The sequence below is a fragment of the Silurus meridionalis genome, chromosome 28, assembly GCF_014805685.1.
Source record: "Silurus meridionalis isolate SWU-2019-XX chromosome 28, ASM1480568v1, whole genome shotgun sequence".
In the NCBI taxonomy this organism is placed as follows: Eukaryota; Metazoa; Chordata; class Actinopteri; order Siluriformes; family Siluridae; genus Silurus; species Silurus meridionalis.
In genome coordinates this window covers 3,113,997-3,138,567 of record NC_060911.1, presented here as the reverse complement: position 1 = coordinate 3,138,567, position 24,571 = coordinate 3,113,997, and the positions used below count along the sequence as shown (strand labels likewise).

The following is a 24,571-nucleotide window of genomic DNA, read 5'->3' as shown; positions in this document are numbered from 1 at the left end:
CTGTTTGTTTGTTTTGGAGTATTTTTGCTGATGTTTCTTGTGTGAATATACCAGAGATGTCAAAAATACACACCTTTCACTTAAGTAGAAGTACAAATACTCATGTTTTAAAAGACTCTGGTAAATGTTGATGTACTGACTACACTTTTTCACTCAAGTTAAAGTAAAGTAAAATGGGCTCTGACATGTACTTAAGTAAAAACTTGTTGAAAACTTTTCAAATTTAGTTTTCTAATGAATGTATCCAGGCTGAACAACCATTATATAGAACATAAGCAGGGAAAAGATGATGATGATCAGGTATTTATTGGTTGATGGGCTAAAAACAATGTGCTATGAGAAGAAAAATGTCTGGTTTGAAAATGTAAGAATTAGAAAGTACAGATATTTGAGTAAAAAATGTAATAAGTGAAAGTAAAAAAGTTGATTAAATAATTAGTAAAGTACTGATACCTGAAAAATCTACTTAAGTATAGTAATGAAATTTTTGTACTTTGTTACTTCCCATCGCTGGATCATAATGTAATTGTAATTCTAACTAAAAAATATATATAAATTCAAAGGTGAACATAAATGTATGTGTAAATAGAATGGAAAAACAAGTTTTATTAACCAGCATTACATTAGTGTAAAAATTAATAAACCTAACATAAAATATGACATGATATGATATTCTATCCAGCCAATAAGCTGGCAGCATCTAAAAAAAAAAAAGAGGAGTAAAATATTAGAGTATGACATTTAACAATATTTTTTGCATAAGTGGGGCTCATTCCTGAAATGGAGGTGCAAGGCAATGATTTTCTATGTACTTTGTATTAACAATGAAAAAAAAATTAAGTTTGTGTTTTAACGTCCACTCGTTTGTTGTTTGTTTTTAATTGCTACAAATGATGCTTAAACAATTAGAAATGTAGTACATGTGTAGAATAAATTGCAAGTATACATTCGTATGTGTACGTTTTTATGCACATTAAAAAGAGAAACGGGTTTCCACACAAGTACGTTTTATAAATGTGCATATTGTTGTGTTTTTGTGTAATGATCAGAGTAAGTTTGCTGCATTACGTCTGACAGTGACTGACTTGGCCATTGCAGAATTCTCCAATTAGCTTTAAGAAACATTTTACATTAGCAGTATGTTTTAGATCATTGTTGTAAGTTTGTGTCTTTACTTTCAAATTAATTTTTATTTCAAATTTTATTTGCCATTAGTGGTTACATGATAATGTATTTGTGGTTTGTCTCTTATACCTACCCCTGCTCACTGAAACACAGAATAAATTCAGCACATGTATGTTAATCTTATCACTCGGTTCTTCTGTGTCCCCCTTCCATTCAGAAACCAGAGACCTGACATGGTACTGAATTCTGCAAGTAGTAATACAGCAATTGGTATATTTTACACCAGAATAATACAAACATTGAAAAGAACTCTCAGAAACAAATGATAAACTTACATTAATATTTGGATCAGCAGTGTAATGCTAGAGAAGGGCAATTGTAAAAATAAAAAAATAAAAATAAATAAATAAATAAATAAATACATAAATAAATAAATAAATAAATACATGTACTAATAAAATAACTGTCAAATCCTGTCATGTGTATTTATATAATTATGTATTTCTGTATTATGTTGGTATGATTAAGATCTAAACCTGTGTCTTCCTTAAAAGTAAATCTATACAAATAATAAAGATTTCTTACGTCATCAACTGAATCAGCAATATTATGCAATACTGAGACTGTGTTTGTTTCCCGTGTAAAACCAAAATCTAGTATAAAAGTATCAAAAGTATGTTAAACTTAATTACTTTAAAAAAGAGATAAGACTGAATGCACAGCTGCTGAATAGCACCACTGATCTGTAGATATTTAAACATTTGATTATTAGATCGTTTTGTCAGAAGCACTAATTATAAATGTTATAAATATTATTGTATATATCATCTAAATGGCAGAGAAGGGGGTGTAACAGTTAACTAAAAACTAAACATAACACATTAAAAACTCTCTACACCAACATAACATTTGTAGCTTCCAAAAACAAGTCCACTCAGTTATTTACATTAATTTTAATTTATAGACCCTCAGGGCCCTACTCTGTTTTTCTTTTAAAATTTGCAGAATCTTTACTATATACAGTTGTGTTCAAAATTATTCAACCCCCAATGCTGTAAATGGTTTTAGGGAATTTAGTGTACATTTGTAATTGTATTCAGAATGAAATCCTACAAGGACTTCTTAAAGAACCATATGCAACTAAAATGACATCAATTAGTTTTGTAATACAGTAGTAAATGTTTCTTTTGTGAATTCTTCATTGACATAATTATTCAACCCCTTAAAGACTACCACTCTGAAGAACAGAGGTTCAATGAAGTGTTTTCAATCAGGTATTGAAAACACCTGTGAATATCAGGGAGCAGCAATAAAGCCTAATAAGCACCAATTAGGCAGCTTTAAAATGACTGTGATACTCAGCTCCTTCTAGACATTTACTGGTGTGGTTACAAACATGGTGAGGTCAAGAGCATGGTCCAGGAAGACAAGAGAACAGGTGATTACTCTTCACAGGAAGGGCAATGGCTATAAGAAGATTGCAAAGATGTTAAACATACCAAGAGACACCATAGGAAGCATCATTCGCAAATTCAAGGCAAAGGGCACTGTTGAAACGCTACCTGGTCGTGGCAGAAAGAAGATGCTGACTTCGACTGCTGTGCGCTACCTGAAGCGTAGAGTGGAGAAAAGTCCCGTGTGACTGCTGAGGAACTGAGAAAAGATTTGTCAGATGTGGGTACTGAAGTTTCTGCTCAGACAATACGGCGCACCCTGCGTAATGAAGGCCTCCATGCCAGAACTCCCAGGCGCACCCCTTGCTGTCCCCAAAGAATAAGAAGAGTCGACTGCAGTATGCCAAAAGTCATGTGGACAAACCACAGAAGTTTTGGGATAGTGTTCTGTGGACTGATGAAACAAAATTAGAACTGTTTGGGCCCATGGATCAACGCTATGTTTGGAGGAGGAAGAACAAGGCCGGGGGGTCAATCATGCTTTGGGGCTGTTTTGCTTCTGCAGGTACTGGGAAGCTTCAGCGTGTGCAAGGTACCATGAATTCTCTTCAGTACCAGGAGATATTGATGACAATGTGATGCAGTCCGTCACAAACCTGAGGCTTGGAAGGCGTTGGACCTTTCAACAGGACAATGATCCCAAGCATACCTCCAAGTCCACTAGAGCATGGTTGCAGATTAAAGGCTGGAACATTTTGAAGTGGCCATCGCAGTCACCAGACTTAAATCCGATTGAGAACCTCTGGTGGGACTTAAAGAAAGCAGTTGCAGTGCAAGCCTAAGAATGTGACTGAACTGGAGGCTTTTGCCCATGATGAATGGGCGAAGATACCCGTAGATCGCTGCAAGACACTTGTGTCAAGCTATGCTTCACGTTTAAAAGCTGTTATAACTGTAAAAGGATGTTGTACTAAGTACTAAGATTGAATGTCACTTGGGGGTTGAATAATTATGTCAATGAAGAATTCACAAAAGAAACATTTACTACTGTATTACAAAACTAATTGATGTCATTTTAGTTGCATATGGTTCTTTAAGAAGTCCTTGTAGGATTTCATTCTGAATACAATTACAAATGTACACTAAATTCCCTAAAACCATTTACAGCATTGGGGGTTGAATAATTTTGAACACAACTGTATTTTTATATTTAATCCAAATGTTAGATAAAGAGTTTGTCCACTTCTATAAATGGGTCCCATAACATTCAGATTTATTCCTATTTAATCTAGAATAGACACAACTGCTGTTTATCAGGGGTCTTCCTAATTATTAAAATAAATAAAGTCATTGACAATAATTGCTTTGTCTAAAGAAGTAGCTAGGTTTGAAATGAAATACATTAACATGCACACCATCAGTAGACATGTGATAATTTAACATTTTAAACTGGAAAAGGTAGGTATAGTGTGTGAATGGAAACTTACAGATCATTGGACAAGATATACAGGTGAATGACAGGTGTCTCGTCCAATGATCGGTAAGTTTTCATTCACAAACTACCTACCTTTTCCAGTTTATCTGACTTGTGTTTTCGGATTTGTTATTTTGTTTTCGGATTTGTTATTTTGTTTTCGGATTTGTTCATTTGTTTTCGGATTTGTTCATTTGTTTTTGGATTTGTTCATTTGTTTTTGGATTTGTTAATGTGTTTTCGGGTTTTGTTAATGAGTTTTTGGATTTGTTATTTTGTTTTCGGATTTGTTAATTTGTTTTTGGGTTTTGTTAATGAGTTTTTGGATTTGTTATTTTGTTTTCGGATTTGTTAATGTGTTTTGCACTTCTCGGCCACCGTAGTGTTGTGATTTATGCAATTGTAAAGCAATTTAATTAGCTGTTTCTTGTCGGGGCTGTGAACTTTGGCCACCAGAGGGAGGCACATGAATAATGTAATCAGCTTGAGCTACCTGCTGTTGTGGCACACTTGTACAGTCATTTTAGAGTTCTTGCAAAAGTCTGGAAATATACACATGGTGTTATATAGTAGTTTTATGTATTTTCAAGCCAAAAAAATTCATTTCAATATTTCAACCTGCTTACTTGTAACTGTGCTTAATATTCTTTAGAGGTTCACATGTCATTGAGACACACTTCTGTATGGATGCAAATCATTTGTAAATTCTAAACACCACACGGTATTACATAGTTGGAGACGGATGATCCGCTGTGGCGACCCCTAATGGGAGCAGCCGAAAGAAGAAGAAGAAGAAGAAGACACGGTATTACATAGTCATATTTTTTAAAGTAGCATTGCAAAATCATATCACATAAACACGTTTATTTGTGAAGATCTGACACTATAAGGGATTTAAAATCAAGTCAATGCTACAAACGAGTGCCATCTGGTGGTGCATAGAGTCAATTGCAGCACAATTTGTAGACAAATGATCATATACAAATAAAAATAATAGAAATTGTTAAGAAAATATGGTATTTAAAATAATATTTCATTTGGGAATTAAATATAATTTTACTGACAGCAACACCCCTTTCAGATATTTTACTTCCTTTACTGACAACAAACTTGATTTGGTGTAAACCAGTAAGAAAGTGCAGGCGATTTCCCATGTTCACACAAAGATGCAGTTATTTTATGTTAGTGGGTCTTTTAGAAGTAGAAATGCTGAAGCATTCTTCTGAGAAAATAGAAACTTTGGTGGATATCTGACTGTGAAGATGCTTTTAGAGGCCACCACTCTGACCATGAAAGCACTGACCCAAAGAGAAATCTAAATGCAGAACCAGATACAGGAATTTGTTTAGGTTTGGTTTGTGTTTAGGAAAGATACTGTAGTACAGGCTTTTATAGATGTTTCAGTGTGTTTCTGAGTGATGGATAAGATTTTGGATATTCATGAGTGCACACTGTTACAGTTAACAAACAATGAAGAAAGAAATGTTAGGTGTTCGGCTGAAGAAAAGGCCAACTTATAACACAGTGCTGTTAAAGCTGTGCTCATTTTCTAAAAGCAGCTTTGACAGTCATACATCAATGTAATTTAGCTTTAATGCTGTCAAAGATGAACCAAAATGAACCACAGAACACAAGGGAAAGAAAGCCCAGTTTATGACACATGCAGTGAGCAGCATTTTTTTTTCTGAATTCACATCCTGTACTTTGTTCCTCTTTCTGTGCTATAATAAACATGCTACCACTAAAAGCAGAGGTCTTCTGGGGTTTAAAACAATTGACAAACCATCTCTTAGTCACTTCTGAAACCGATTATGTACTTAAAGTTTGTTCCCAGATTTCCTAGAACAATAAACAAGAGCATTATAATGAGCAGACAGTAAGTTCGCTACTGGGTCTATTTTCTTTGTAGATAGATGGTTTGTCTAATTGTCTCCTCTTATGTCTTGGACTTGTCCTGAGGTCTTGTTGTGATTTATATGCAACTTAAACCTTTTCATTTTGTGTCCCAATTTTTAAGAATATTTTGTGCACAGTTGGTTGTGATGAGTTGCAGAATCTATCAAATCAGTAATCTGCTGCTCATCATCAACATCTTGCAGTATCTTCTAGCTTCTAGACTTCTAGCAAGGATGGCTGAACAGCACTGTTGAGCAAAACTGCAGTTAAAGAGATGCTGTCAGCCTTTTGCTTAGCATCGTCAGCACTGTCAGGAAAGGGGAGTACTACATCTCAAAAAGAAAAAAGAAAAATAAGAACATGTTTAGGGCTAATAAAAGGTTCTTGACATTTGGCATTTATTGTTCACACAGGAAATATAGCTTTTATATACTGAAGTGCACAGAGATATATAGCCAGCGCTCCTTCAGACACTCTGTGTGTAGTTTCGAGACTTTAATACTGGTGAAAAAGTGTCTGTTCACTGATAGTTCAGGATTATTGCCGTAAGTAGAATGGAGATGAGTCAGGAGATTTATCAAAATGCAGGAGTAATGCAGACAATAGAGCTGGTTTCAGTGACAGTGATAACTCACATGAAGATGTTTATGTTAATGAGGATGATTTGGAGACCAACAAGACCAGAAGCTTCAAACAATCTGACAGTTCAGGTAAAATACACTCATACTTACACACAAAAAAACCCCAGATTTCAGTTCTAAAATCTGATTGAACATGCTGATTTTAAAACTGTTGTAAACTTCTTGAGGCACACACACCTGTAATTACATCACAATAGTTTTTAGTAATGAACCAGGCTTTCAACCAAAAATGCTGCACTTTGTTTCTCATGAACATTGTACATTTTTTGAACACTTGGAAATTAGCAATTATACACTACATGACTATAAGACTCACACACTACCTTTCACCTAGATTTCAGATGAAAACCCACAAATTTAACACAAATATAAACAAAAATATACACACACTTATTGTGTGCTTATTGTGTCTGTCGTGTTTTGCACTCATGATAGATTAAAAACAATTTACTGGCCTGGAGGGCTTTACTAGTAGCCTGTATGCTAGGAATAGCGGCATTCAGAGGTGGTCTGTGTGTAATAGGTTGGGTTAAGGGATGTCTTTGTGTGAATTCTGGATGTTTTTGTAGAAAATCCATTATGTTGTCTCTCTTGTGGCAAAGTTGATTTGCTGGTCAAGTCTTGGTGTAACATTTTCCAGTTTTAAGTGGTTGAACAATTAAAAGACAAAAGACCACCACAGTCTTGGGTGTGCTTCAAACACGAAGCGCTGCGAGAGCTCCAAGATACAATTATTGAGCAAAAAAGTGTATGCAGTATGTAGCCCAGTGTTATACACTCTGAATACATTAGTGACCAATACTGACAACACTTTTCCATGAAGTGGTTCTCAGTTCAATTCGAGGAAAAACTAAAAGTTACAGTAAACCTTACATCCAGTTATCAACTCCAGGCCAATAGGCACATATAGATGGTGCACAAGGAAGTGGTCTGTTTTCTGCAGACAACAGGAAACTAATTAGTCACTAATATGTAACAGTAGATATATTAGTCACATATTAGTGACTAATTAGTTTCCTGTTGTTTTTACACTTTGACCACAGGAAGCTACTGCAGTTTGGTCTGTTCTGTTACTGACAGCTGAGCTATTAAAATGTCTTTCTTATCTGCATCAGAAGGGAGTTTCTGATAGGGTGATGAACATGAAGCTGGAAGTTGAAGGGGTGATTGTATATGTCATCAGTGCTTATGATCCACAAGTGAGCTGTGAGATGGAGGAGAATAAAACATTCGTTAGATGAATTGGTAGAAGGTGTACCTAGCAAAGAACGATTAGTTATTGGGGCAGACTAATGGGTAATGGGTAGGTATGGCCTTAAAAAGAGGAATGTGGAAGGGCAGATGGTGGTAGATTTTTCTAAAAGGATGGAAATGGAGTATAAGAGTGGAGGAAGGTGCACACAGGTGGACTATGTTCTATGTAGGAGATGCAACAAGAAGGAGATTGGAGACTGTAAGGTGTTGGCAGGGGACAGTGTAGCTAGACAGCTGGTGGTTTGTACAGTTTTGGAGGTGAGGAAGAAGAGGAGGAGCGTGAGGACTGAAAGAAGAATAAGAAGGTTTAAACTGAAGGCACACACGTCCATCACTTAAGTAGAGGTACAGATATTTATGTTTTAAAATACTCAGGTCAAATTTAAAGTACACACCACACTTTTTACTCAAGTTTGAAAAAAGAACATTTATTCAGCTTCTAATAAGACAAACCCGTATCCAATTTTACACACACACACACACACACACACACACACACACACACACACACACACACACACAAACACAAAACTGCTATTTAAATGTTTTTATAAGAACTCCAAAGTGTGTTCACCAGTAAATTAAACTGAGTTATTTAAAGTTAATTAAAGGAGATCAGAACATATACAGATATTTCTGAGTGTGAGTTTTACCTGAGCTCTCAGATTTATTTAAGATTCTGGTCCTCTGTATCTCTGTATCTTTCTACATTTGTATAAATCCCATTATTCGTCACTGTTCTTGCAGTAATCCAGATGTTTCTGTAGCTATCAGTCATTATAAACATACTTGTATTTATCTAAACGTGCACTGTCTTAAGAAATATTTGCGTTAGTGTTGCTGTTAAGTTCAAAATAGATTTCCTGTTTTATTCATATTAAATATGCAGCGAGTAACAAGTGTGTTGTTGTGATGTATGCAAATGTAAAGTAATTTAATTAGCTGTTTCTTGTCAGGGGTTGTGAACTTTGGCCACCAGAGGGAGCCACATGACTAATGTAATCCGCTTGAGCTACCTGCTGTTGTGGCACACAGGCTCTCTTATGGGCAGTCGTTATAGAGTTCTTGCAAAAGTCTGGAAATATACACATGGTATTATATAGTTAGTTTATGTATTTTCAAGCCAAAAAAATTCATTTCATCATTTTAACCTGCTTACTTGTTACTGTGCTTAATATTCTTTAGAGGTTCACATGTCATTGAGACACACTTCTGTATGGATGCAAATCATTTGCAAATTCTAAACAGCACAAAAACCCGTCGGTAATAAATACTCATATTTTTACATGTAGCATTGCAAAAGCATATTACATAAACATGTTTATTTGTGAAGATCTGACACTTTGGAGGATTTAAAATCAAGTCAATGCTACAAACGAGTGCCATCTGGTGGTGCATAGAGTCAATTGCAGGAAAATGTCAAGACATTTGAACATAATTCTTTACCACTACAGTCAGCCCGTGCTTTGCTGAACCCTTTTTTAGAAATTCACATATTTATGATTTAACAAATGTATTGTGTTTAAAGATTTGCCTAACTAATAACAAAAAAAAAGAATTATACAAACATGCTGAAACACAAATACCAGCTCCAATTAGATCTAACAGTCCACATCCCTACTGCTATTAAACTCCTATCAAAACATATCTACACACACAAACAGTTCTAATCTATAGCAAGGATGGCTGAACCGCACTGTTAAGTAAAACTGTAGTTAAAGAGATGCTGTCAGCCTTTTGCTTACCATCATCAGCACTGTCCTGGTAGGGGAGTACTACATCTCAAAAAGAAAAGAAACAAAAGAATAAAAAATTGTGTAGGTCTAATGAATGGTTCTTGATGTTTGTCATTCATTGTTCACACAGGAAATATAGCTTCTATATAACGGAAATAAACACAGATATTTAGTCAGCGCTCCTTCAGACACTCTGTGTGTAGTTTCGAGACTTTAATACTGGTGAAAAAGTGTCTGTTCACTGATAGTTCAGGATTATTGCTGTAAGTAGAATGGAGATGAGTCAGGAGATTTATCAAAATGCAGGAGTAATGCAGACAATAGAGCTGGTTTCAGTGACAGTGATAACTCATATGAAGATGTTTATGTTAATGAGGATGATTTGGAGACCAAGGAGACCAAATGCTGTAAGGAATCTGAGAGTTCAGGTAAAATACTCATACTTACACACAAAAAAACCCCAGATTTCAGTTCTAAAATCTGATTGAACATGCTGATTTCAAAACTGTTGTAAACTTCTTGAGATGCACACATCTTCAATTACATCACAATAGTTTTTAGTAATGAACCAGGCTTTCAACCAAATGAAATTGCTGCTCTTTGAACATTATACGTTTTTCGAACACTTATTAGCAATGTTCACACTACATGACTGATTGTAGATAAGACTCACACACCACCTTTCACCTAGATTCCAGATGAAAACCCTTCAATTCTAAACAAATATAAACAAAAATAAACATGAACGCTGTCTATCATGTTTTGCACTCATGATAGGAGATTTTAAATTTAGCTTTTGCTGATAATAAAACACACCCTCTCATTGTCTATTATATGCCAATTATATTGTGTTAATGTAACAATCTCTTATAATCTATTGTAAATGGTTTTGGTTATGTGTTTTAGGAACACACAGAGACACAATATACAGCTCAATTTATTTGACAATACAAACCACAACCCAATTACGCTGTTTCTGTGTTTGCTATTCAAAGTGCTTTATGGAGATTTGTGGGTATTAAACTGGACTCACACATGCCTCTGTATGTGTTCTTCTATTAGGACTCAAAACTGCAGGAGGCAGATGTTACAGAGTGACTGCAGTGTGTGTTGTGCTGCTGTGTGTTCTGCTGCTAACTGCCGTCATAGTGCTGTGGATCAAATTCAGCAATGTCTCTATAGAAAAAGACCAGTTACAGACCAGTTACAACAACCTGACTGTAGAGAGAGACCAGTTACAGACCAGTTACAACACCTTGACTGTTAAGGAAAAACAGTTACAGACCAGTTACAATAACCTGACTGTAAAGAGAGACCAGTTACTGACTAGATACAACATCCTGACTGAAGAGAGAAACCAGTGTCCATTTAATATATCAGCTGAAGGTAAGCAAATACTTTAAATAAATAAATAGTTTAAAAAAAAAACATTCAAACCCATGAGTGCATATTAAATTCTCTTTGTGTGTTTTTGTACTACTCTGTGATCAGGGCTTGTTAGACAAGGATGGAGCGTGTCTGAGACTTCAAGTCTTTACAACGTCTCTACTCAGAGGAAGACCTGGACTGAGAGCAGACAGGACTGCATAGAGAGAGGAGCAGACCTGGTGATCATAAACAGCAAAGAGGAACAGGTGTGTGTGTGTGTGTGTGTGTGTGTGTGTGTGTGTGTGTGTGTGTGTGTGTGTGTGTGAGTGAGTGAGTGAGTAACCTTTTCATATTTGTTTCTCAATCACAGGATTTCATTACTAAACTGATGGGTAACAATAATCAGGCTTGGATTGGTCTGAGTGACAGAGACACAGAGGGAAAGTGGAAATGGGTGGATGGGACAGAGCAGACCAGCAGCACTGGGTAAGAGATCGAGTGTGATTTTCCAACTTTTCTGCAAACTGTATCAGATAGATGAAGCCACGATCAGAGTTATAAATCTCTGTGAACACGGACTAAGATGGTTGAGATAAAGGTGTGAAAATGAAGATAACTAAACACTGATTCAGGTTCTCTGTCTTTTAGGTTCTGGTATAAAGGGGAACCGAATGATGAAAAGAATAATGAGGACTGTGGTGAGCTGTGGAAGTTTCCAGATAAGATGGCCTGGAATGACAGACCATGTACTGATAAATCCAAGTGGATCTGTGAGAAAAATTAGTTTAAAAAATGGTAATTTCCGAATCATCCATTATTATCAATTGTATGTAATAAGAATTTTGTTATCTAATGAATGAATTCAGGTTAAACAACAAGCATATAGAACACAAGCAGATAAAATATGATGATGATCAGTTGATCAGGAAAGTTTATCTTCTCAGTCATGTTTACATCACTGACTTCATCTGTCTCATCCATGTTAACCCCAGACTTCATGTTGCCTTCTGCCCTGCTTGTTGTTCGCTTCATAGGCTAGCCTACATCTGTGGTGTGTGATAACCAGGAAATGATACATCAATGGTAGGTTGAAAAAGCCATGCAATGAAAACTGAAAATGGTGAGAAATGGGAAGAAAAAATATTCATCATGTCACCAAATTACGGTGGCCGAGAAGTGCAAAACACATTAACAAATCCGAAAACAAATGAACAAATCCAAAAACAAACGAACAAATCCAAAAACACAACGACAAGGCAGACAAACTGGAAAAGGTAGGATTAGTTTGTGAATGGAAACTTACAGATCATTGGACAAGACACCTGTCAGTCAAGATATACAGGTGATTGACAGGTGTCTCATCCATTTGTTAATGTGTTTTCGGATTTGTTAATTAGTTTTTGCATTTGTTATTTTGTTTTTGCATTTGTTATTTTGTTTTTGCATTTGTTATTTTGTTTTCGGATTTGTTAACATGTTTTGCACTTCTCGGCCACCGTACCAAATAGAATAAAACTATTAAAAGTAATGAGCCTGGTTTTAAAATGTAAGAAGTAGAAAGTACAGATATTTGTGTAAAAAATGTAATGAGTGAAAGTAAAAAGTTGTAAGAAAAATAAATAGTGATGTAAAGTACTTATACCAGAAAATTAAGTATCTGTACTTTATTACTTCCCACCTCTGTCTAAACCTGCACTGTCTAAAGAAATACATGTGTTTGTGTTGCTGTTAAGTTCAAATCTGATTTCCTGTTTTATTCATATTAAACATGCTGCCAGTAACAAGTGTGATCAGTGTGTTTTTTTTGCTTGTGAAACTGTCTGTAACTGTATTAACGCTTTAAGCAGGAAGGTATTTATACATCAATGACGCATGTCACTAGACAGTAATGTGACTACCAGACTCCTGCCTGAGGAGTTTACTAAATATTTTGTTTAGATGATTTATAATGTTTTTACTGCCCTGCAATAACTAACTAAAGTAAACAATTTCAACTTTACCCCACGCTTATAATGACATGTAAAAAAGCAGTCAGTTAATTTTATTGTTCATTTAAGTGTATTCATAAAATGCATATGTTTATGTAAAGGATAGTTTTAAAGTCATGATGAATTAATACAGTTTATTTTAACATTGTTCTTCAAAATATTTGGTCGAATGGCACTGAATAATTTTCTATAACAGTCGATTTAACAGCAGTTCTGGATGTAAGTCACATATTACTGCACTCTGTCTAAGTTTCTATAGTGCTCTGTTGTTTTCACACTTTGACCACAGAAAGCTACTGCAGTTCGGTCTGTTCTATTAACTGAGCTGAGCTATTAAAAATCTTTATTGTATGCATAAGAAGCTGATCACTATCATGATAAACATTACATTATAAGACTAGAGTACGACCGCAATACAGGGTAACACTCTTTTTCTTCACTTACAGTATTTGTAAAGTAATCACGTATTTCTAAAGCAATTTAATGAGCTGTTTCCTGTGTCTTTTCTGCGACTGGGCATGTGTGAACGCTGAGAGAAAGGCGTGTAGGACCGTGAGTGAGCGAGGGCATGCACAGATGTTGGATTGGAGGAAACAGAGTCATTACTCACAGCACTACACCCCTCAGCATGCAGTTCAGTATTATGCACCATGAAAACATTAGTGACCAGGGTACCAGAGTTCTCAGACTTACTGAAGCATCTTGCCCTTTGTCACTCCAAGCTAACTTTCACATCTTCATAATATTTATTTTTCTTACTATAACTACCTCTGTGGTCTGCTGTAATATCTACATTTGTTAAAAAAAAATAATAAATTAAAATTAAAATTAAATGAGTGATGTCACTACACAGTCATGTGACTGCCATGAGTCATGTGACTCATGTCTTAGGAGTTTACTGAACATTTTGTTAGCATGGTATGTTAGTAATAAGTTAATAGTAGACGATTTTAAATGTTTGTACTGCCCTGCATAGATTACTGAATCAGTTCAACCTCACCCCAGCCTGATAATGACATAAAAAAATAAAATAGTAGTTTTTTGTTAGTATTACCGTGTTCATATGTACTGTATATAGTACATAAACAGTATAGTCTCAAACTCATGATGAAAGAATACAATTTATTTCAACATTGTTCTTTATTATTTGTTTAAAAGGCAGATCTAACAGTAGTTCTGGCTGCAAGGCAAGTCAAATTTTACTGCACGCTTCCTAAGTCTCTATAATGCTCTGTTGTTTTCACACTTTGACCACAGGAATTTACTGCAGTTCAGTCAGACTGACAGCTAAGCTATTAAAATTCTTTATTATCTGCATAAGATTCTAATCACTATCATGAAAAACATTACATTTGATCACAACTTGCTTTTGTAAAGCTGTTTCTTGTCAATCTATTCATAGTAATTCCTGATTCTATGCCAGGTGCTGAACTTTGGCCACAAGAGGGAGGGATATGAGTACTCAGCTTAGGCTACCTGTCTTTCTGGCTAATTAAGACTAGCATGCAGGCTCTTATTTGTTATAGTTATTTTATGTATTCACAACCCAAAAAAAAAAAAAAAAAAAAGTCATCACAGCCTTATTTGTTATTGTGATTGATATTCTCCAGAGGTTCACATGACCTTGAGACACACTTCTGTATGGATGCAAATCATATGAAAATTGCACATAAATCCATCGGTATTAAAGCTTTATATTTTTACATGTAATATTATTACAAAATCAAATTAAATAAACATTTATTTGAGAAGATCTGACACTTTAAAGTATTGAAAATCAGCAGTCTGTGCTACAAACAAGTTCAGTTCCTTGTTTACTGATCCTGACCCCTGCTTTGCTCTTCTCTGCCTTTGCACTGGTTTGAACTCTGGGCTGTTTTTGGTTTGTGTTTTGGTTCGATAAAGGAGGGACGGGGTTTTGCGTGATGTCAATCTGTAAATGCAGACATGATGGTTCCAATCACATGGCATTCTTCAACTACCTCTGGACTCTGACACACTGATCTGCTTACATTTTATAGAGCCTTTTCCTACATGTTTCTTCAACCAGGCAATTCCACAAGTAAAGGTTTATGTTCTGCAAGGATCTGTCTAAGAGTAAATGCATTTTTCTTTATATATATATATAATGCTTTTGCGGAATTGCCTCCCAGAGCACAGCGACAAATACCTCAAAAGGATCCGAGTACAGTGGGGTGGTAATCCATCGAGGTAGGTTATGTTTTGGGTTGGTAAGGGTCGGATCTTCTGTCACGGATCTTATAAAGGGGAAAGGTAATGGGGAACAGGTGTAGGTGATTTAGAGCAGGGGGAGGCTGAGTTAGAGTTACAGCCTTGAAGGGAGGCGTGGCTGATGGTTCCCAGACAGTACCTGCCTGGCAATGTCATACAGTTAAATGTAAATACCTGCCTTGCAGTAATACAGTATCTTACTGCCTGGCGATCTTTTAAAAAATTATATGTATAGTTATATCTACCAAGATTGATGGATATGGACATGCCAGACAGCAGTAGTGCTGAAAACTGAGCCTTTTCAAATTCTGCTGAAGTTAAACTCAAAGAAAATGAACACTGACCATATTTATACAACGACTTTGGCTTCAAGTGCAAGAAAGGCAACAGGTTAATTATGCAGTGTAAGCTGTGTTTGCCTACAGACTAGCAGCCTTAAAAAACCCACTTACACTTGCAGAAGCACATAGAGGTCAAATACATAATACCTGTACCACTGAATTAAGTGTTTCCACACACACAAAACCGCTATCTAAAACAGCTATTTTAAAGTAATTTAGTACAGATGTAGTAAATTAATGTACACATATTTTTGAGTGTATGTTTTACCTGAGCTCTCAGATTTTTAAAGATTCCTGGAACTCCAAACTGACCATCATAATCCTGATGTTTGAGTTCTGTAGCCATCAGTGATTGTAAACATACTTGTATTGCAATTGTCTAAACCTGTACTGTCTGAAGAAGCACTGTTTGTGTTATAATCAAAGCAGATTTCCTGTTTTATTCACATTAAACATGCTGCGAGTAACAAGTGAGATCAGTGTGTTATTTTTGTTTGTGAAACTGTCTGCGTTAACACTTTAAGCAGGAAGGTTTTTATACATCAATGATGCATGTCGCTAGACAGTCATGTGACTACCAGATGCCTGCCTGAGGAGTTTACTGAACATTTTGTTAGTGGGAAGTTAACAGTAGATGATTTCTAATGTTTTTAGAAGGGCCAAATTTTGATGGTTAGATGACTGGGCCAGAGCATCTGCAAAACTGCAGCTCTTGTGAGGTGTCCCTGATCTGCAGTGGTCAGTACCCATCAAAAGTGGTCCAAGGAAGGAACAGTGGTGAACAGGAGACAGGGTCATGGGCAGGCAAGGTTCACTGATTAGGCAGCCAAGGCTCATAGCTTACATTTAGTTGTTTGATTACAGTGTTATTTCAGCTTTGTTCTTTAATATATTTGGTCAAAAGGCACTGAATAAGTTTCTGAACCAGCAGTAATAAAAGTAGTTCTGGCTGCAAGTCACATATTGCAAGTTTCTATGTGCTCAGTTGTATTAAAATCTTGACCACAGGAAGCTACTGCAGTTCGATCTGTTCCTTTACTGACAGCTAAGTGAAGCATAAGAAGCTGATCACTATCATGATAAACATTACATTAAGTAATTAGGACTAGAGTACATTACAGGGTAACACTCTATGATAACTTATTTGTAAAATAATCACTATTGACTATTGACTATGTTATTGGCTATCTGAGGGAGGCAGATCAGCAAGGGCTACCTGTCTGTCTGGCTAATTAAGACTTGCCCACAGGTTCACATTTGCACAGTCTCTGTTTTAGAGGCCTTGCAAAAGTTTGGAAAAATACATATGGTATTATATAGTTATTTTATGTATTTACAACCCAAATATTAAAATTTAGCATTTCAGCCCCCTTACTTGTTACTGTGCTTAATATTCTTCAGAGGTTCACATGACCTTAAGACACAGTTCTGTGTGAATGGCAATCATTTGCAAATTCTAGATAGCACATAAATCCATCAGTATTAAACACTCATATTTTAACATGTAACATTATTACAAAACTATTTGACATAAACATTGATTTGTGAAGACCAACAGTCTTTGCTCCAAACGAGTGCCATCTGGTGGTTCATAGAATCAATTGCGGCAATCATTTCTATACATTTGCACATAACATTTCACCACCAAATTTTATAATTTCATTAGCACTGGTTATGTACATAAATCTTTCAAGCTGGCAGTTATCAACCCCCTTATTAAAAACTAGCTTGTGTTGCTTGAATTTTAGTTCAGCTTTTAATACTGTTGTTCATAAGCTCCTCCTTGCTATACTAGAAAATGTTGGAATAAATGGAACAGCTCTCTCTTGGCTCAAGTCTTATTTGATTGATCGTTATCAATTTGTAAATGTAAATGATGAGTTCTCTATACTTACTGAGCTAAAGTTTGGTGTTCTGCAAGGATTCGTCATTGGACCACTGCTTTTTTCTTTGTATATGCTGCACCCCAGTAGCACCACCCATCCTCCACCCCTCACTACCAAGCCCCCATTCAAGAAACACACACACTGAACTGAATAATATACACTGCATTACATTACTTTATGTTGCACTGCTCATAATATACTTTATACACACACCGTAATACTAAAGATTGTACTATAATAACCATTTCATATGCTGCCCACACTGTATATAAAGTATCTCACAAAAGCTTCTCAATGAACAGTACTAAAGAAATTAAATATTATATATTTTAGAGTAGTCATTGTGCAGCTTGCATAGCAGTATAGCTTTTCTGTCCTCTGAAAATAACTCAACATACAGCTATTATCGTCAAAATAGCTGCCAACAAATGTAAGTACACCCTAAGTGAACATGTAAAAACCAAAGTGTAAAGTAAAGTGTCGAAAGTGTAAAAATTTGGTGTGAGCACAATTGTTATCTAGCACTACCTTAATTCTCCTGGGCATGGAATTCACCAGAGCTGCACATGTTGTTGCTGGGATCTTCTTCCCAGCTGGGTGCTCAATAGGGTTCAGGCCAGGAGACATACTTGGCCACTTCCACTTCAGCTTCCTTAGCCTCATCATGGCAGTGTGTTTGTTATTTTGGTCATTATTATGTTCTTCTGCAATTGCTAAAACAATTCTGGCAGCACTCATGCGTCTGTTTTTTTAAGCTAGTTTCTGCACCTGCACACAGCATGAGGACTTAACACTCTTTGATTGACCCCTTTGCGAGGCCTGTTGAACCTGTCTTGGAAAACCTCTGTATGACCCTGGCCACTGTACTGTAACACAGTTTCAGAGATCAGGTTCAAGTTTATTACTATTAAGGTTTTCACAATAGACATTGTCTCAAAGCAGCTTTACAGAAGTTGAGAATGAAAGTGTATGATGTGTATTTATCCCTGATTAACAGCTTGGAGTGACTGGAGTGACTGTGGCAAGAAAAGAAATTACTAGATAAATAAGGAAGAACCCTTAAGAGGAACCAGACTCAAAAGTGGTGAGAACTACCAACAGAGTGTGATTATGAGTAGTGTCCTTTTTACAGTCTTATGCAGTCAGTTACAGATCATTAAAAATATATCCAAGTTTGATTTCTATAGTATTGTCCCTCGAGAACATATACTAAAATGTTTGCTGAAATGTGAAGGGTGTACTGACTTTTGTGAGATACTGTAATAGCCTTCTTTTTTGCACTCTTCATATCATTTTGCATATGTATATAACCTTTGTAAAAACATTGTTTACAACATCTCCTTTATTGTATATAATCGCCTTTCTGTGTACTCTTCATTTATATTCATATTGTTCATTTCACATTGTTCATTCATCTGTCATTATTTATACGGTGGTAAACACTAAAAATATGGGCTTTTAATAATGTACGTGTTCTGACACTTGAAATATTAAGATGTAGAATAGTAAATACATGTTTGAATTGAATAAACAAACATTTTCGCATGGTAGTCTTATATTTTTTAGTTGCAATTTACCGGGAACAGCTGCACATTAAAATGATTGTGTCTTTAATCAGATGAAAATATGGCAATTGAATATACTTTTTGTGTAATATTGATGATTAAGTTAGAGGTTTGTTAATTTTTTTAGTAAATTTTGTGAAAGAAAATGGAAAGGGGACAAAGTCAGGCACAGCAGCTATAAATTTTAAGTTTCTTCAAGAAGAAACCATGTCAAAGACAGGTAGATGCAGTACAGTGCAGTTTAGAACAATTATTGTCTGTTCAATGGTTTTTATTTAAAAAAGAGAGAAGCTTTTTCAAGGCACTTGTGCAGTGCCATTTTTGTCATCCCACTTGTGTTGGGGACGTTTCTCATGGGCCCCCTGACTGGTTCTTGGTCTCCCCTGTGCCACCCCATTAAAAAAATAATAAAATCGCTTCTGATTAGATACTAATGGCATTTGTACTGTAACTTGTGCAGTGACAATAAGGTTGAATCTAATCTAACGTTTTTGGGGTCCTTATATTAAGGCTCGAATGTGTGCGCCGCTAAAAAAGAAGTGCGGGCCGCAAAAACCTGGAAGTACGTCTGAGAAGAGAGTAATGTAAACTTGTGGTTTAAGAAAGATATCGACAGCTTTTTTTTTTCACAGAGATATATAGCCAGTGCTCCTTCAGACAGCCACTCTGGGTGTAGTTTAGTGACTTTAATACCGGTGCAGAAGTGTCTGTTCACTGATAGTTCAGGATTATTGCAGTAAGAAGAATGGAGATGAGTGAGGAGATTTATCAAAATGTAAGTGTTACCGAAAACAATAGAGCTGAATCCATTGACAGTAATGACACATATGAAGATGTGGACAATTTGGAGACTAAGAGGACCAAAAGCTTTAAGCAGTCTAAGAGATCAGGTAAAATGCACTCACACTCACAAATAATATATATGTATTTTTATTTTATTTATTTATTTTTTTTTATTTATTTTTTTTTTTAACAAGTTGTTTTCTAAGCTGTTGTGAAATCCTTGAGATTCACACACCTGTAAACATTTCACAATTTTTAATAATGAGCCAGGCTTTCAACCAAAAAAACTGCTGCACTTTATTCTTATGAACATCAGAGATGGAAAGTGTAGTAAAATATTGTACTCAATAAAAGTAGATATTCAATAAAATTTTACCTAATTACAAGTGAAGTTACCGATCTAAAAATCTACTCAATAAAAGAAAAAAGTATCATTAAAAAATAGAGTAAAGTAAAATACAGATTTCCAAGTTAATCAGCGGGGGTGGGATGGGGGACACTAGTGTACTTCAAAAAAACAAGGGAATATAAATATCAAACTAGTTGTTCTTAATTAAAGGAACACCATTACAAATAAGTGTTTTTTTTGCAATTGGGTTGTATGAGGTTTTTATGCCTAGCCAGTGTTTAAGTTCACATTTATTTCTAAAGTTCTTTTCACAATGAACATCAAATCTGCTTTACAGAACTTAAGAAATACCTGTAGCACACACTGCTCAGTAATCCTTTTGTTAGGAATAGCATAGAGATACACTAATCATGTAGACAGGAACAAAAAACATTTTATCTTCCTAAAAGAAATCTGCTGTGTAGCTGTTCCTGCACTGCGCTTTGCTCCTGCAGAGTAGAAGAGTACAGAGCGCTTTCTCCTAAAGGTAACACACTGACTAGTAACATGTACCTCACAACCCTTCTTCAAAACAACTCAAATTTCACGTTAATTTACATTTAAACAGGTTGTCTTTTTAATGGTATCGCTAGCGTTATGAACTAGGCAGAATAAAAAAGTCATGTTCTGGCTACAGATTAAACAAACTAAAAACAATTTATGAATTTTTTCACAGATTTTTACAGATAAGGAAATAAAATCTTTGTTTATTACAGTAGCAAAGAAAAGCAAGCAAAAAAAAAAGCAGTACAGTCCATGAGTCTAATGTGAGTTATGCACTTTATGCGCGTGTGTGTGTGTGTGTGTGTGTGTATTTCATACACAGAGACATGCCTCTGTATCTGTTCTTTTATTCAACACTGCAGGAGGCATCCTTTACAGACTGACTGCAGTGTGTGTTGTGCTGCTGTGTGTTCTGCTGCTAACTATCATCACAGATCAAATTCAGCAACGTCTCTATTGAAAAGGACCAGCTACAGAGCAGTTATAACAACCTGACTGTAGAGAAAGACCAGTTACAGACCAGTTACAACACCATGACTGTAGAGAAAGGCCAGTTACAGACCAGATACAACACCCTGATTGAAGAGAAAGACCAGTTACAGACCAGATACAACACCATGACTGTAGAGAAAGGCCAGTTACAGACCAGATACAACACCCTGATTGAAGAGAAAGACCAGTTACAGACCAGATACAACACCATGACTGAAGAGAGAAACCAGTGCCCGTTTGATGTATCTGATATTAAAGGTGAGCAAATGCTTGAAATAAATTAATAGTTTAACAAAACTAAATTAAACCCATGAATGCACATTAAACTCTCTTTTTTGTACTACTCTGTGATCAGGGCTTGTTAAACAAGGATGGAGCATCTTTGAAAGGATGGGGCTTTACTACATCTCTACTCAGAAGAAGAGCTGGACTGAGAGCAGACAGGACTGCAGAGAGAGAGGAGCAGACCTGGTGATCATAAACAGCAAAGAAGAACAGGTGTGTGTGTGTGTGTGTGTGTGTGTGTGTGTGTGTGTGTGTGTGTGTGTGTGTGTGTGTGTGTGTGTGTGTGTGAGAGTGAGTGTGCGTTAACTGGAGGAATGTCTACACCAGTGCAACTTTTTCAAAATGTTTTTTAAATCACAGGAGTTCATTATAAGACTGATGGGTAATATAAAACGGGCTTGGATTGGTCTGAGTGACAGAGACTCAGAGGGAACGTGGAAATGGGTGGATGGGACAGAGCAGACCATCAGCACTGGGTAAGAGATAAAAATTAATTCTATATTTTTGTCTGTTTATCAGACTTTCCACTGAGTGTGAATTTCCAACTTTCCTTATCACTGCATAAGATGGATGAAGCCATGCTAAAATCATACCTTGTTATATTCTCATTGGTCAGAGTTATGGAAGTGTTATGATTGTTATAAATCTCTGTGAACACAGACTAAGGTGGTTAAGATAAAGTTGTGAAATTGACGATAACTAAACACTGATTCTTGTTCTCTGTCTTTCAGGTTCTGGTATAAAGGGGAACCGAATGATGAAAATAATAATGAGGACTGTGGTGAGATGTGTACGTTTCCAGATAAAATGGCTTGGAATGACAGACCATGTTCTCAGCAATCAAATTGGATCTGTAAGAAAAATATGTTTAAAAAGTGGTAATTTCAGAATTGACCCTAATTGTTTTCAAATGTATGAAATAAGCAGTTTGATCTTTTGTTACAGTCATTTGTGAAGTAACCTGCTCACAAAAAAACCTACCACATGTAAATTCACACTTTTCATATTTCATATAACTGATATCACTTTCAGGTAGAATAAAATGTGCTGACTATACTGGTCCACATCGAGAAACCTTAGTGACCAGAATTGGGTCACTAATAAAGGAAAAGTACATTGTGAGTGTTAGTTGGATCTAGTCTATAAGAAAATGTTTCGGGTCAAAATTTTATCAAAATAATTCTAAATTAGAAAGGGGGTGTGGGCTTATGCTCCATAACTTTTTTGCAAAATGTGATATAACAATGAGAATGGTGCCACATAAATCACAAATGTATCTTTTATTTATACTGTTAACATAACTTTCCATTCATTTATTCTTTTTCTTTTTCTATGTAACATTTTCATGGTTAAATTAATTGTGGGTGGGTTGGTCTTATTGCTGTGTAGTTTCCCAGACTATTAAGATACAACCTTAAAATAATACAGTTTTGAAGCTTAGAAATATAATATGAATATCAGATTATTACAGAATACAAACTCTAACATCAGATGTGTGTTTCTCCACACCATTGGGCTTGCGAAAGGCATAGAATTTTTTTTTTCACATTTAGCCAATGATACAGATAAGTTGCACATGTAATGCAACAATAATCAGTCTCCTGATCCACTATTTTGCATCCAAAATATAGGTGGTATGCCTTTTTTTTACCACTGCCATCATACTGCACTTTTGAGATGCAAATGTATTTTGGTTTCTGAAGAAAAATATCACATGACTGTTCATCAGAAATGTTAGGCAATGACAATTTCACAAACCACCAAATGTAACTGTATAGATCTGGCAAAGACCAATGTACTCTGCATTAGAAAAAAATAAAACAATAAATTACAGTTAGGTAATAATATTTAGTCTTTATTTAATGAACATGCATTTATAAGCGTTCATATGGTACTATTTTCATTGTTTTTCCATACATATTTGTGTTTGTGTTACGGTTATGTTCAAAGCAATTAATTCATATTAAACATGAAGCAAGTAACAAGTGTGATCAGTGTGTTATATCTGGTTGTTAAACTGTCACCATGTTAACACTTACATCAATGACGCATGTCACTACACAGTCGTGTGTCTACCAGACTCCTGCCTGAGAAGTTTATTGAACATTTTGTTAGTATGAAGTTGATGGTAAATGATGATTTAAAATGTTTTTACTGCCCTGTAAAAAGCTCCAGCCTGATAATGAAAATTAAGTAGAGTATAAAGCAGTCAGTTGTTAATTTTACTGTATTCATAAAATGCATATGTATATGTAAAGTGTAGTCTCAAAGTCATGATGAACGAATAGAGTTTATTTAGCATTGTTCTTAAATATATTTGGTCAAAAGCTACTGAATAATTTTCTCTAAAAGCAGATTCTCATACTATATTACTACACTCTAAGTTCCTATAGTTCTCTGGTGGTTTTACACTGACCACAGGAAGCTACTGCAGTTCGGTCTGTTCCTTTTTCTATAAAAAATATTCATTATCTGCATAATAAGCTAATTAATATCATGATAAACATTAAATTATAAGAATAGAGCATGACTTCAGTACAGGGTAACACTCTTTGATCACTTATTTCTAAAGTAATCACGTATTTCTAAAACAATTTTACGAGCTGTTTCCTGTCAGCTCTTTTTATATAGTATCTCTTGACTCCATGCCAGGGGCTGAATGTTGGCCATTAGACGAAGGCACATAATGTGATGTAATTAAATCAGCTATCAGCTGTCTTTGTGGCTAATTAAGAATCGCACACAGGCCCTTATTTGCATTGTCTTTGCTTTAGAGATGTTTTAGAGACATATTTATGAACATAAACTAAATAAAATAAAAAGTATTATGAATATAATAAAAACATTTAATTAAATATTTTACACATTATAGGAAAAGATACTATAATCTTTGTACTTTGTGATTATTTGGGAATAACCAGATCAGCCATAAAATTACAATCACCAACAAGTGACATGAAGAGCTGTGATCTCATTACAGTGGCACCTGTCCAGGCTTGGGGTATGATAGATAGCAAGTTAGAAGCTATTTCTAACTTGCTACAAGAAGGTGTGCTGTGGAATCTGGCATCAGGGTAATAGGAGGAGATCTTGTAATCCTGTAAATTGCATTGTGGGGCAATTTACAGGATTACAAGATCTCCGCCTATTACCCTGATGCCAGATTCCACAGCACACCTTCTTGTGGAGGCTAGGCATCAACAAGTCAGAGGTATTTTG

At 35.6% G+C, this 24,571-nt stretch overlaps 1 protein-coding gene across 1 annotated transcript; it reads left to right on the top strand.

Annotated features, from left to right (window-relative positions):
* The first annotated feature begins 1,041 nt into the window (after nt 1-1,041).
* Nucleotides 1,042-24,434, top strand: LOC124381170 (C-type mannose receptor 2-like). Its single transcript, XM_046842587.1, has 10 exons — nt 1,042-1,050; nt 6,443-6,599; nt 10,583-10,906; nt 11,012-11,154; nt 11,259-11,374; nt 11,537-11,658; nt 20,999-21,325; nt 21,423-21,565; nt 21,713-21,828; nt 22,084-24,434. The coding sequence occupies exons 1-10, from the start codon at nt 1,042-1,044 to the stop codon at nt 22,232-22,234; spliced, it is 1,608 nt and encodes a 535-aa protein (XP_046698543.1). The 3' UTR covers nt 22,235-24,434.
* The last annotated feature ends 137 nt before the right edge of the window (nt 24,435-24,571 follow it).

Coding starts and splice junctions, on each gene's coding strand:
- LOC124381170 (XM_046842587.1), top strand. Junction 11,659..20,998: donor TGATAAATCCAAGTGGATCT/GTGAGAAAAATT, acceptor TCTGCTGCTAAC/TATCATCACAGATCAAATTC. Junction 21,829..22,083: donor GAGCAGACCATCAGCACTGG/GTAAGAGATAAA, acceptor TCTGTCTTTCAG/GTTCTGGTATAAAGGGGAAC.